Below are 14,921 nucleotides of genomic sequence, written 5' to 3'. Positions count from 1 at the left end.
TCTCGTCGACTTGGTCTTCAATAACTTGGCGCTCGGCGACAGACACACGATAGGGACGTTGTCGCAGCGGTGCGTGGTCACCTGTGTCGATGGCATGGGTGACAGTGGAAGTTTGGCCCAAGGAACTTTGATGTGAGTCAAATGATGAGCGAAACTGATCAAGTAAAGTGAGAAGCTGTGCCCTTTGCGGCGCTGGAAGGTTGTCGTCGATGGAGCGAAGGAATGCTTCGGTTGAGGAGGGTTCGGGCGCAGCAGTAGGTGGGCTGAGTGCGGCTATGGAGAGGTGCGGCGCGTCGTCCGTCTCTTCGCGGATGAGCAGAGACGCGAATGGTTGTACCGTGCCGAGACATTCACCTAGGCGCAAGGCGTTGGGGAACGAGAATGGGTTAGACACGAACAGTACGGAGAGGCCAGCGGATATAGTCAGTACAGCGTATGGCAGAGGCAGACACTTGCGGTGCAGAAAGATAGGGGACGGAGTGAAGAGGACAGTGTCGTCGCGAAGAGGGCCGCAAGAGAGGGGTACGAGGACTGAAGAGCAGGGAGGCAGGTCAATGTCTTCGGCAACTAGGGCCTTAACACAGGCACCAGGAGGGGCAGTGTCCAAGACAGCTTCGGGCAGGTGAGAGAACTCGACTTCAGCTCGAGCACAATCGATGATAGCAGCATGGCGCGATAGGAAATCCCAGCCCAGGATAACAGCATGAGAACAGCAGGGCAGTACGACGAATTCGACGGCATAAATGGTCCCCTGGATTACAACGCGAGCGGTACACGCTGCTGACGGCTGGATGTTCTGAGCGCTGGCGGTGCGCAGTGAGAGTCCAGCAATTGGCGTCCTTACTTTTCTTAAAGAACTACACAGCTTTGCGTCCATGACGGAAACGGCAGCACCAGTGTCGACAAGCGCCATGACAGAAACGCCGTCGACGGAAATTTCAATGAGGTTAGCGGCTGACGGATGAGGCCTTTCGAAGTTCTACACAGCTTTGCGTCCATGACGGAAACGGCAGCACCAGTGTCGACAAGCGCCATGACAGAAACGCCGTCGACGGAAATTTCAATGAGGTTAGCGGCTGACGGATGAGGCCTTTCGAAGTTCGTTGTGGACGCAGTTCTCGCCTCAGGAACTGCGGCGCCTAGTTTTCCTCCCGGTTAGCGGTGGGGCGACGTCGCATAGGCGAAATAGACCGGCGTCGTGGAGAAGAGGGCCGGCGGCTGGCGAGGGTAGAACGGTCCGGCGAGGAAGTGCGACTTTGCGGCGGCGCAGCTGGTACAGAGTACTGACTCGGTGGGGGCCAGTACCCAGGAGCTTGGGGAGAAATTTCCGCGTCCGGGAGACGACGGCGGCAATGCCGAGCTACATGACCTGGGAGACCACAAAAGAAGCAAATCGGCCGATTGTCCGTTGTGCGCCAGGAATCGCTGACCCTTGGAGTAGGTCGTCGGTAAGGCACTGGCCCTCGCAAATGCGCCGGAGGCGCACTATAGATTGGCGGCTGCGGTCTTGCTACGACATCGGCATATGTCACAGGAGCCGCGACAGGAGGCGGTCTCGCGACGGCTTCGGCATATGTGAGCGGAGCCGCCACAGGTTGTGGTCTGGCGACAACGTCAGCGTATGTCAGCGGAACCGTGACAGGTGGTGACGGATGAGCCGGTGGAAGAGCCTCAGCAACTTGCTCTTGAATTGTATGTCGGAGCGCTGGAGTCAGATATGATGGTCGGTCGTGAGCGCTCGGCAGAAAGGAAAGTTGACGTGCCACTTCTTCCCGCACGAAGTCTTTAATCTGCTGTAGCAGCGAGGGGTCAGGAGCAGGCGTGAGCCCAGCGAGCGACTCAACCTGCTGTGGCCGCTGGCGTGTCAGAATCCGCCGCTTGCGCAACTGCTCAAAGCTTTGACACAGCGTGACGACTTCAGCAACGGTACGCAAGTCGCGCGCTAGAAGCATCTGAAAAGCGTCGTCATCGATGCCTTTCAAGATGTGTTGGATCTTGTCGGCTTCCGACATACGAGCGTTGACCCGCTTGCAAAAGTCGACGACATCTTCAATGTAGCTAGTGAAGCTTTCACTAGCCTGCTGAGATCGTTCACGCAATCGCTGTTCGGCTCGGAGTTGCCTGACAGCCGGTCGACCAAATACGTCTGCAAATTTAGTCTTAAAAATGGACCAGGTTTGAATATCTGCCTCATGGTTGCGATACCAGAGGTTAGCCACACCGGCGAGATAAAAGATGACGTTGTTTAGCTTCGTCACATCGTCCCATTTATTGTATACGCTCACCCGCTCGTACGATGTGAGCCAATCTTCCACATCGTTCTCGTCAGTCCCGCTGAAAATGGTCGGGTCCCGTTGACGAAGAGAGCAGGCACAGATGACAGCCTGGCCCACTTGTACGGCCTGGTGTTGGACGTCCTCAGGCATCGTGCGCGCCGGGAGAGCACGACTACGGAGCTCCAGGGCCGATGTTTTTACCCCGCACCTCCACCAAATGTAACGGGGGGTTTGTTCCGAGGTACTGGGGCGACGGGAACGGCAACGGCAGCAGTCTGGGATCAGATCGGCAAAAGACACACAAGCGTAGCGCTGGCAAAAACTCTCGAGAACACTGTCACCTCGTCTTCGTCTTTTCAAATCATCAGACGCATCTTCTTCTTTAGCCTTACAATATATATATTCTCTTTTCTTGTCAAACAATGCGACTGACAATACTGCATCGATCACCAATGTTAGCAGTTGATCATGCGCATGTCCATTGACGTTGCCTCTACACAGGATTGTAATTATTTCGTTCCTTTCCATTTCTCAGTATAGTTAGTTTGTTCTTCTATAGCTCTTGCGTGCGTGGCAGTTTCTGTAATGTATGTATATTTTAAATAGTGCTGCATGTATATTTTTTCGTCACAAATCATGGTTCTTGACTGCTCTGCCAAATTGTACTGGGTGCCTAGGCCTTTTCAGGTTTCGCAGCCTTCTTCTTCGGCTGCCTCTCTCCGCAAAATAAAAAAGAAAAGCACGAGATGCTGGACACATAGTGGAAGCGTGACAGCTAGGCCTCAGAACATATTTGCCAAAGTCATGATTATAGTCTGAGATGGAACACTTCTCTTCCCTTGGTTACCATCCACTTTATGCACAAACAAAATTGATGGAGAGAGTTCGTTAGGGCCTACCACAGCTACAGAGGAACAGATGGGACAAAACGAAAGGGCACAGCACAGCGGTTTGTTGTGTGTTCTTTGCTTGATTCCATCGCTTCCGCTGCAGCTATGGTAAACGCAATATCTCATTCTCTGCAGTTTTTGGCACGCGCGAAAGGTGTTGACGATTTGACTTCAATCAATACTGCATTTGAAACCCTAACTTGGCGACACAGTGCATGGTACAGTTTTATATTCGATTTCTCTTTCTGTACAATGCACTGAATTTTATTATTCTCTAATGCATAATCCGCAAGTTGCAGTAACAGTCTTCAGTAAGAAAATTTCCAGTGTTCTACGAAGCAAATTTTTCTGACCAGGAGCGTATCGCTTTGTTCATAACTGGTCTCACACAACCTGTCGTGGTGGCTCGGTATTATCCGCGTTTGGCTGCTGGCCTAGTATCGACGGATAGAATCCCGAACACGACTGCAGCTTTCCGATAAAGGCGAAATGTAAGACTTCACGTGTGCTGCGCGGCGTCAGTCCCTGTCAAGGAACGCCAAGTAGTAGAAGCTAATCCGAAGCCTTCCACTACGGCGTCTCTCGTGCCCAGTGCGCAGCTTTGCGCCGTTAATCTTGGCATGCCACTACTGATGGTTTTCAAAGCAAAACATAAGGTGTGCATGAAGATACGCGACGCATGTACTCAAGAAATGGGCGTCCAGACATGCCTCATACATTAGCTAGAAAAGAAAACTTGTGCCTCCTGGGCCTTGTCGGTCATGAAAAGAAATGCGCTTTTGATAAAGCGATTACAACGCAGTGAAAAAACAATTATTCTTTGTACCCATTAGTCACAATTCAATGTACAAGGAGAGAAAAACGTGGCAATCCGCTTGGCAAATTTCTCAACCCCCCCCACCCCCCCCCCCCCCACCCGCACAGATGGCGGGAGACGAGAACCACGTGTTCAGTATTATTGAGTAGATTTTTGGGCCTGCCATTCAATATTCAATATTGAACAATGCATTCAATGAAATAAACATAGTAATGACTGCAGTAGGCCAGACTACCTAATTATATTGGGGCGCAGTGCTAACAATGCGCGACTAAGCATCAAATACAAATATAAGGCTGGAAAGAACATTACAGAAAAACATAGGATGTATTAGGATTAACCATAATGTACAATAAAACTTCAGAGCGGAAAGAGCGGTTCTAGCGAAGCTAACGCCTGTTTCCAAAACCATATTTTGTAAACCTGTAGTTGTCAATTACGCCTTTCGCGGCCGCAGTTACTTCATGTGATGGGTAAAGAGCACTGCGGTTGGTGAGGACAGGGTGCGTCACACTGATGCAAGAGAGGCAGAGGGAAGGGCTTTTTATATGTCATTTTTTTCCTAATTTATTTAAGTGCAACGGTGTATCAGCATAAAGATATGGCATGGTAACGGTTCCAATGTCAATTATCAGATTCTGGGCTATGTCACTGCTGATTAAAGGAGGTGGCGACGCGCAGGATCGTTCATGAATAAGAGGCATCTGATGTAAGTTTGAAGGCGCTGTTATTGCCCACAATACACAGTCTAAAACACAACAGAAAATTTTTTGTTGTCACTACAGATTTTTTGGAACGTTTTTGTCCAAAAACTAGTAACAACAGGACTTTATGTAGTTAATACAGGAAAGTACTGCCAAAGTACAGGCTACAGAAAAGTACTGCACGAAATATTACCGTACTGCAGAAAAATACTACAAAACAAGAGAAGTGTCTGAGACAGAACTACATAATATTTTACTGCATTTTTGACACGGTTGCACCGTTTTTTCGACTTGGTGGTGTACAGCAATTTAGGAGAGAGCACAGCATTGTATTATGTATTGCATCTTTGAGTTTCCTATAAAAATATTGCCCGGACGTGAAGGGAAACCTTCAACCTTTTAGTACTTGAGCATGACGTAGTAACATCGCCATGCCAATCAACGTTTTATTGAATGTACACGCCGAGTGATTTAATTGGCTTCACTGTTTCAATTACTCATGTTGGATAGCGCTATTTCTGCGCTAAAACTGTTATTCTTCAGAAAAAAATACACCTTTGGATTTTGTTACATTTACAGAGAGAGGATCTGTGTCTGACCATTCTTCTAAATTGTTCAGTAAACGATTACTGCGAAAGTTTTATTGTTGCAGGTGACAACAGATATACTTGTATAAATCGTATGCATAAGATATAATGCAGGCGGAAGAGTCAAATGTAATGTTATCATGGGATATAGACATTAAAAAGGAGAGGACCAAGGAGGTACGCCAGAATAACTGAGGAAGACAGTGTTCACTGAGTATTGTGAAGCTTTGGAGTTACTAACCTTAACGCATTGTTTTCGGGTTGACAAGTAAGATTTCAGGAGACGTAAAGCTTGCCCTCGTATTTCTCATATTTCTAGTTTTCTAGAGGGGTGATTTGATTCATTTGGTCAAGCACATTTCGAACAATGTCCTAACAATATCCTAACAATGCCCAGTGAAGCAAGAGAAACGTAAGGTTACGTATATTTCAACGGCAAAAATCTAGATATTTTTGGCAGGTGTCTCCTTGAGTAGTGAAAACAATATGCATTTATACCGACATGTATGCGCGCTAATCCCCCATATGCCTACCGAAGTTCACGCCACGAATTCAGGGGTATTAAACTCCAAGCAGTTCCGTGGAGTAAAAGTACAAGAACGTAATCGGTTCACGGAGATTTTGGAGGTCTTTAACGCGTTGACTGTATCAGACTGCTCAATAAAGACCTAACGAATGGGAACTGCATATGTTCTGCATTAAATAAAAACCCAGCATGTGCAGTGGCTGTCAAGGAAAAATAGCGTAAGTTTCACTGTAGTCAAATAAACCCAAAACATATGACAGACAACATTCGTTAATCTTAAAAGACCCACTTGCTAGCATTGAGTGCAATTCGTTCATTTTTGAAGCGCGCGAAAGCGACAAGGACAAAACACGCTAAAAGAGCGGGGACCGCGAGGAGACACTTTTGGTATATATGGGCTTGGCGCATGATAGCCTTAGATGCTCATGTGCCACTAAACTCAACAGAACGTCTGATATATAGTTGGCATATTAAACAAAGTCCCGCTGCGAAAACAAAGCAAACAAAACGAAAAATAAATTAAAAGCATGCAGATAACATTAGCGTCTGATGTGCCGTTGTGCATGCCCTCAGGAAAGCGAGAAACACGGCTGGTTCATATATTAAGGTAATGGTTCGTATATTAAGATAAAATTTAATCATGAACTAATAAATCGTTCATCATGAACGAGAAGCACCAACTTATCATGAACGAGAAGCACCAACCAAGCATCAACTTAATCATCATGAACGAGCACCAAGCACCAACTTAATCATCATGCTCATTTTCGCTCTCAGCGCAACACGAACGGGACACAAGAGGAAGGACTAGCACTTGTGTCCTGTTCGTGTTGCGCTGAGAGCGAAAATGAACACTTACCAACACGCCCAAATTTCCGCCTTGCTAATCTAATCATCATGAACGAGAATCACCAACTAGCCCACCAGAAAACCCTTTAAACAGAGCACGAGTAGTAGCTTTTTTATTCTTACACCCATAGCGTGTTGCTGTGTATGTCACAACGCCACATATTTGAACGCGCATGATAAGATTATCCCACCTCTCTTTTGAGCACTTTAACATCGACTACCTTAAATACATTCTTATCAGGCTGTCACTGCGGTCCTCATTCAAGAAAAATTTCCTTGCAATGCAAAAAGACTTTTAAGTTCTATTTCCCCTGTGATTGATGAGTTTCATACTTCACACAGAAACTTACCTTTTCACATTTTGCAACCGACTAGCATGCTGCTCGGGGCGCTTGCTTTCTAACTGATGTGCCGATGTTGCCATGCCTAGTCTGGCCCGCGCATGCAAGACCCACTCAAGTTTTTACTCGCCATTAAGCATCAAAAATGCGTATTTTTACGTGCCAACCCATCCTTAATGACAATGCATCACCATGTTAGTGAATTTGCTTTCTTTGCCTTCGCATCTAGTTTTCAGTTCCACGTGGATTTGTGGTCACGACGAAGTCCTATGAACTTCTAGCCTCCAATAAGGAGTTCAAGAAACTCCTTCAGGAGATTGAAAACTCAAGAACTGGGTAAATCTTTTCTTTTCTTCCCCAAAACGATGATGCAAAGTGAGTTCATGCAGGTGGTAGTGGTGGTGGCGTAAATGTGCAGAGGATTATCCTTACAGTGGCCTGTATGCAATTGCTGAGCCTTAGTTGCTGATTGAAGTTATTGCGTCTGTAGTACCGCTCGATAGGAACAATGACCTCTAGAAACTGCAAGAACGATCGTGACACACCGAATAAGACTACAGAATATCTCTACCACTACCATGCATTTATAGCTAGGATTGTTCAGCAGCAGCAATGAGATCGCTCGAACCGGATGACGTATATTAGGCCCTCGATACGCATATATTTCAGCGATGCCCTAGTAAGTGAGCCGTATTACGGCTTCATCAGAATTACAGCCCAATGGCGCGAAAGGAATTATTTTGAGGAATCGAACATTCTTGCACGCCCCTCAGTATGCCTAGGTTAAATGTAAGTATTCTGTGCCTTGCCGGTTTCTCGAACGTCTTCATACATTTAACTTGAAATGCATGCGTATGCAATACAGTATGTCTATTTAAACAATACACTAATGGCAAAAGAATGGCACTGGAAGGAAAAGAAAGGAGTGTGTGAGTTACGCAAATTTCTTTATTAGCAAATCTATCATTCAGAAGTGACGTGAGCGAAAAGTCAAGTTCTAGTTTTGTGTTATTGTGTTTTTTACAGGAACGATGGTGCATCTCTGCTGAAAGAAGCTTGCAGCCGGTGGGTGCACTTCTGCTGCAGTGACTCCAAAAGAACATTTTACTAAACATTCACAATCTTAACACATTCCCATTTTCTTCAAAAAAGTGAATACAGATTCCCATTTTCTTCAAAAAAGTGAATACAGATCAATAACCTGCCAATATACTCAGCTTCTGGGGATGCATTTGAGAGTATTTAAATAAATCATTAAACAGATCCATGTTTTGGGTAAAACGAGTGTTTAAGTCGTAATATGGTTTATTTTGTGTATTATTTTCGAAGGACCTAACCTTCCTAAAGTAAAGTTCTCAGCTCTCTTGTATCATTAGCAATCATGCAGCTATTGAGTACGCATTGCCTGCAAAGACGGCATTGTCAGCTACACGCTTGGCTGCAATGGTCATCCAAAAATAATATCCGAATTTTCTTAAATTTCTAAACATGCAGGTCTTCCGAGATTGTTTTTCGCAGCTGGTAAATATCACTGATGCAGTCAGTGCAAAAAACAAAATTTTATTCTCTGAGTTACACGCTGAAAAACAAACCCAAATACAGGGTTCTGTAAGTGTGCTGTAAGCATATATTTTTGTTAATTTATTGTGGAAAATTCACCCAGTGTTCATTACAAATCCATCGTTCACCGCTCCGCGTTGTTCCTGTAGACCTTTATATCGAAGTAGGGAGTCCCCGAAACGCCTCTTGTTTGAAATGGCACAAAGTGGTTGCACTGTTACTTAGACTGTGCAAGCACCAGGTGCGCAAACAGCCGAGCGATCAACATGGCCACGCCCAAGGAGCCCTTCTTAGAAACCTCTGTAAGCAGGTGTAATATTCGCCATTCTACTTGCCATATACAACATCGGTATATGCACTCAACACATGCAATTGATATAGGATTTAGTGGAAATACACGGTCCCTGTCCGGGAAGCAGCAGGGGGGAACCAGCCTGAGTAGAGCGTGCGAACGTTATTCAACGCCGCAAAATTATGGCACAGAAATGTTACCCGTCACATCACCTGCACTATGAATCACATATTACTCGAAATTACTGTACATTAGGGGAAGGCAGAAATTCAGGCGGGCGGATAGCATTAAGATGTTTGCGGGGATACGCTGGCCGCAGTTGACAATGGACAGGAGAGAGATATGGAAGAGGCCTTCGCCCCTGCAGTGTCTGCAGTCAATCTGATGATGATGATGACTGTCAGTGACATCACACTTCAAATATTTGTCTCCGGCACTCGAAATATTGGCCTACTTGTTTCGCTACTGCCGCTTCGACTACTCTAGTTTATTCATTTGAATGATGTACCGATTGGAATACGAATACCTTCATTTTACTTCTGGCATATTTTTCCTAATTTTCATTCGCACTGCCTCATAGCCTTCTTGTCTCCTTTGCCGTGTTATGCAGTCAACATTTTTGCAGTACTTATGCTTTCTGTTAATGTGCTCTATGTTGCTCTACGCTCCGGACCAAGGCCGAGATCTGGAAGTACAAGTAATTGCAATGTTCACGTCCTCGAAGGATATCATGCGTGTTCTCTTTTCTAGGAACTGCGGGCCCTTTCGGCTGCAGTTGAGTTATCAGCCAAGAAACTCCACGTGAATGGACACTGCGGTAGCAAAGGAAACCGCACTGTTTTGCTACCTCAGAGCGATTGATTTGTAGGAAAAATGTTGACTGTACTCGTCACCCCTACTCTCTTTCCCTTTTCAATCCCCTCATCTCTACTGCCCAGTGCAGGGTTGCCAACTGGAACAAAACTTCTGGTTGCAATCCCAGCCTTCTTTCTACCTCTTTATTTCTAGCTCTATGTTGCTCACGCATTGTTGATGCTTATCTGTGCTGCGTGGACACGACTCTCCTTAAAACGTTTTTTTTCTCTTCTTTGCCTTCATACTTACCTCACTCTTAATGTCGCTCTGCAAAGAGCAATCCACAACCTTTGAAGCAGGCATATATATATATATATATATATATATATATATATATATATATATATATATATATATATATATATATATATATATATATATATATATATATATATATACTTCCTATGTATAATGCCTTCAGCGCCATGTTGCAAGGGAATATTTCAAACCGCCTGGTATTCCTCGCGTTCATAATGGTTTATGATATATGTCGCGAAGCAAACTCTGCTGTCAAGCCGAACGCAAACACGAAAACTTCTTGAGAATATAGTACAACTTGTCCCCTTACAACGAGCTATAGCGAAGAACAAGCCGGATTCATATTTTGCTAAGGGTCTGGCGCATTGTGAATACTTGAGAACTAATTCATGTGACTTTTTGCTTTCGAACTCAGCCAGCTAGTACAAAGTACATGTGCTTCAATAAAATAGAAATGTTACTGAACTTGCTAGTACGGAAAGATTTATGACCTCTTGCTCTTTCCATACGTGGTTCTCAAATCGTCATCCACAGTGTGGTAGCTGCAATAGAAGATCTAGAAATGCCAGAAGAAGTGCACAGAGCGATCACTGAGAAGCTTGCCAAGTTTCCTGCGGACACAAGATTTGCCGTAAGGTCGTCAGCGTTGGGTGAGTCTCTCACTGAATGCTGCTAATAAATTATCAGGCTAAACTCAAGACCGCCGATCTTCTTTTAATTGAAGGAGAAGACTCTGAGGATATGTCAGCAGCCGGTCAAATGACAACACTGCTTGGGCTTGAGGGCCAGGAGAAGGTGAGACAAAAAAGTGATGTCTTTTTGCATACAATTTTGCAGTGGATGCTTATTATGCATGTTTTCTTTATTTTCAAGATTCTGCGTGGCGTGGTCAGGTGTTGGGCCTCCCAGTTCAGCTTCACAAATGTCAATTACAAAAGGTAAGAGGCTATGCCAAAAAAAGACAGCAGATGGGCTCAAATATTATCAAGAGAACCACAAAGTAACTCATCTACACGCGGTAGCTCATGGCCCTACAGTACCGCATTATAGAAACCGGGTAATGCGATTAATGAAGGCAAGTTTCGAAATTAGGCTCCTTCTCCAAAATTTAAGTCTATTCCATGTACAAAAAAAAATATTCTTATATTAACCTTAGTGCATATGTCCGAACTGCTGCATTGCTTTTTTCCCATAAAGCACCCTTGCTTACCATGATATCTCCAAGGCTTAAATATGACGATATTTTTTTTCAAAAAGAGAGCCCCAATAAGAAACTTGCTATGGTACCGCCAGTCATCGGAACATGGGGCTGATTATTCAGAGAAAAAAATGGCAATCTTTGTTTTTCCGCAAAAGAAATTCATAGCCTGAGATACCTGGGACGCGGTGCACAAGGCTATCGCAAACCTCAAGAGAGTGCGAACAGGGACACACATCTGTACGTATTTTTGTTGATTATTACCCCGCCGTTCATAACTTCTACAACTTTAGAATAAAAGCTGGCTGGATGTAGAGCTGATTTTGATGTTGTGATCCGCTCGGTTTTTGCTCCAATAGTTGCACGATGTGCACATTTTCCAAGTGTGCATATGACATTGTTTTAGCTCGCAAAATAAAACTGTCGAGTTGTGCTGTCGGCCTAGTAGAATGCTCTCTAGTAGAGTGCGGGAGTAAGCCCTGTCGAGATTGTACATTATTTGGTGATGCAGTCAATTCGAACATACCCGCTGTAGCTCATGAGGCAAGCAGCCTAGTGAATGCGATCGAAATGGTACTCACACTGTATTTATGTATTCGCCACCCAGGAGGCCGAAAAGAGGAAAAAATACTTCACAGTATGAAAGAAAGGGATATAAGACAGGACACCGGACAGGCGTTGGCCTTGAATGAAAATTTCGTTACGAGAACAAGAGCACATCTATGCGCTTCAAAACTGTGCAAAAGAAGGAAATAATAAAATATCAGAAACACACAGATAAGAATGCAAGCACATGCCACCTGCTCCAAGAATTTAATGACTTTCGCGGTTACTGTTATGAAAAGCAGACTCACGTACTCAGTACCTGTAAACCTTTTCTGGGAAGATTCAAGAGCTTATCTTGTTATGTGGTTTGAAATGAGGTCACTTTTAGTTCCTTGACAAAGGTCCAGTTCTACTGCGGCGCCCTTTAGTCAAATATTCTTTCAAGTGAATATTTAAAATTGTGATGGTTTCGCCTATTTAGATCTTTCCACGTGATAACGGCAACTTGAAAACGGCAACAAGAGGAATATACTTCCCTCTGGTTATTGGTGCAGTTGGTCACGTACTTTCTGACTGAGTAGCCGGTCTTGCGCAAACTTAACACCTTTTTAGAAACCGAAAACATCATACTGTCGTATGTGCTCACTGCCTTACCTGTTTACGATTACGCGAAATTATACGCAAGTAGGAAATTACAGCCACCTGTGCCTTTTCTTCTTCCTCGTGAAAGCTGCAAGCACAGGTGTTTACGCTGGTTTTGTATTATGCTGCGCATTTTTCAGGTTTTCGGGGTCAAAACGAGATAGGCAGCTCACAATGCCGTGTAAGCTCTACCGTATCTTCCTGCTCTTGGCTTCCCAGCTAAATTTGATACACGACGTAGGGGGTAGCATCCATTGTTACTTTTGTCAGATTACAGAAGCACTGAAAACGCGAGCACATTGTTAGCGTATGTGAAATGCGACGCCCTGGGTTCGAATGAGCAGTTACATTTGAGCGTTTTTTTATGTATTTCTCATTAACAAACTTGATGATTCTCAACAGTCCACAGTCTATGTGAGATGTCCAAAATTGAGAAAACTTCATAAAGCCATTCTGAGGTTCGGTAACTGATAATATAGCGAAATGTCTGATGCTGTTGAGGTTGCAAGAGTAACTTGACAGAGCTTTCTGTTAGCACTGGGTTGGTTTAAGGGGTTTAACGTCCCAGAGCGACTCACGCTATAAAAAACGCTGTAGTGAAGGGCTGCAGAAATTTTGACCAGCTGGGGTTCTTTAATGTGCACTGACATCGCACACTACACAGGCCTCTAGAATTTCGCCTACATCAAAATTCTACCGCCACGGCCGGGATCGAACCCGCATCTTTCAGGTAAGCAGCCGAGTGCCATAACCACTGAGCCACCGCCGCGGCTTGGTATTAGTACTGGTCTCTACAAGCAGCGAAACTGTGGAGGCGCCACACTTTATTCTGACCATGCATAGAAAATGAGCTTAGGCTATGGAAAATGGCTGCTCATTAATAAACTATTTTCGAAGCACCCAAAGAACGCTCGATATTGTTTACTCCAGCTGAAGGCCAGTATTCATTACTGGCTGGTGTGAAAGGAAACCTGTCCTCCTAGTAAAATAGCGAAATACTCGCAGGCAGTACGGGCAGCCTCTGGACGTGCCAATGGCAGTGGTGGTGCAGGAACTGGTTGACGCAAGCTCTGCTGGCGTCATGTTTACCTGCGACCCACTCACCGGGAACCCGGCGCTCATCACTGTTACGGCCAATTACGGTCTGGGCGAGGTATGTGGCGTTTATTTCTCTGATGGGCAGCCCTCCAACCTTTCCTTGTCCACCTCGTAGCTATATTGACTACACCGTGTTCTTGTTTATTGCAGTAGGAAATACATACCGGCTTTGATATAGGGCAGCACAAGTTAGTACGGCTACGGACTCATCGTTTAAGACGACATTCGCCATGTGCGTGTAAAACATTTCCAGTGATGTGGAAAATAGACGCTTCGGCTGCAAATTACATTGCTAGTGCGAGCAAACTTCATCGTATCTTCTATTATTCTCAAATGCGACTTGTAGTTCCCGCTGTTGTGGAGGTATGAATTAGAAAGCGGCTTCTATACACTGCTAAGATTATATGCTTCTTGTTGTTCCCGCCGACTCCCGTCTGTGTTTTCAAATCATACCTATTTATTCAGCACATCTCGCTTATTCTCTTACGCAGTCGGTAGTGTCTGCATCTGCTGAGCCAGACACATTTGTGCTCAAGAGAGTGGGAGAAGGGAGACCCCACATTGAGTCTCTGCAGCTGGGCCGCAAATCAGTCTACACAGCCTCATCCGGTGCGTATACAATTTCAGATTTGTCCGTCGTTGATATTAAAGACTTCTGATGCACTACTGCTTCGGAAAAAATTTCAAGATTTGTGCAATGAAACCGTCACGCTGAATGGAACTATGAGTGACTTGTTCAGTTAGTTGGAACTCCATAATCCAGACTGAATGGAACGGCTGCGCGATAATATAGTAACACGGGCAAAAAATTATAAGGTGTAGTATAAGGATCTTATGTTGGTACAGTGCTGTTGGCCACCACTTGAGCCATTCAAAAAGATTGTATCCAACACACCAGCCTTAATAACGGAGCAGAGTCACTTTTAAACCTCTAAACGCGTATTCCTTTAGAGAAACGCAGTCGCACTTCTTTGATGTCAGGAAGAGAGGAGCAAAACTTTAAACGCACGCCACTACAAACTAAAAATTTTTTTTTGTTCACTTCACATGAAGCACAAAACAAAGAGGAAAATAGATTTTATAACGACGTGACGAACAAACATGACTACAAGACCTTGATATATGCTTCCCTGTGTAGATATATGGACAGCAGACAACTTCATGTGGCTACGACGAGGTAGCCCGATGTTTTGTCTGGTCAGAAAAATCTTACTCACACTTAGTAACTTAGAAGCACTTACCGCTGCCACTGACAAACCTGGACATGTGTGAATCACACAGCTTCAGCTTCAGCATTTGACATATTGCGATGAAAGCTGCATCATTATGTTATCAGTAATGCAGGAGAGAATGCTAATGATTGCCTTGTAATAATGTCTAGAAATCTATCTCCACTGCACGATTTTACTTGGCCAAGATAGTCGTTCGTTCAAAGTGCCCTCACAACGCTAAGTAGGCTGTGGTTTTAGATTGCCGGACGCT

General features: G+C 44.8%; 1 protein-coding gene across 1 annotated transcript in view; it reads left to right on the top strand.

Moving 5' to 3' along the window:
• LOC144121871 (rifampicin phosphotransferase-like) overlaps positions 1 to 14,921 on the top strand; it is a 148,366-nt gene that overhangs the window by 43,098 nt on the left and 90,347 nt on the right. Inside the window, exons 13-19 of the mRNA XM_077655290.1 lie at positions 7,220 to 7,326; positions 8,017 to 8,055; positions 10,490 to 10,605; positions 10,680 to 10,750; positions 10,829 to 10,893; positions 13,347 to 13,494; positions 13,931 to 14,048. Coding sequence (XP_077511416.1) covers positions 7,220 to 7,326; positions 8,017 to 8,055; positions 10,490 to 10,605; positions 10,680 to 10,750; positions 10,829 to 10,893; positions 13,347 to 13,494; positions 13,931 to 14,048 — 664 coding nt within the window. The remainder of the gene's footprint in view (positions 1 to 7,219; positions 7,327 to 8,016; positions 8,056 to 10,489; positions 10,606 to 10,679; positions 10,751 to 10,828; positions 10,894 to 13,346; positions 13,495 to 13,930; positions 14,049 to 14,921) is intronic.

This window comes from Amblyomma americanum, chromosome 2 (assembly GCF_052857255.1).
Source record: "Amblyomma americanum isolate KBUSLIRL-KWMA chromosome 2, ASM5285725v1, whole genome shotgun sequence".
In the NCBI taxonomy this organism is placed as follows: domain Eukaryota; kingdom Metazoa; phylum Arthropoda; class Arachnida; order Ixodida; family Ixodidae; genus Amblyomma; species Amblyomma americanum.
Note: the sequence above shows the minus strand (reverse complement) of the source record. Positions and strands in the feature narration are given on the sequence as shown.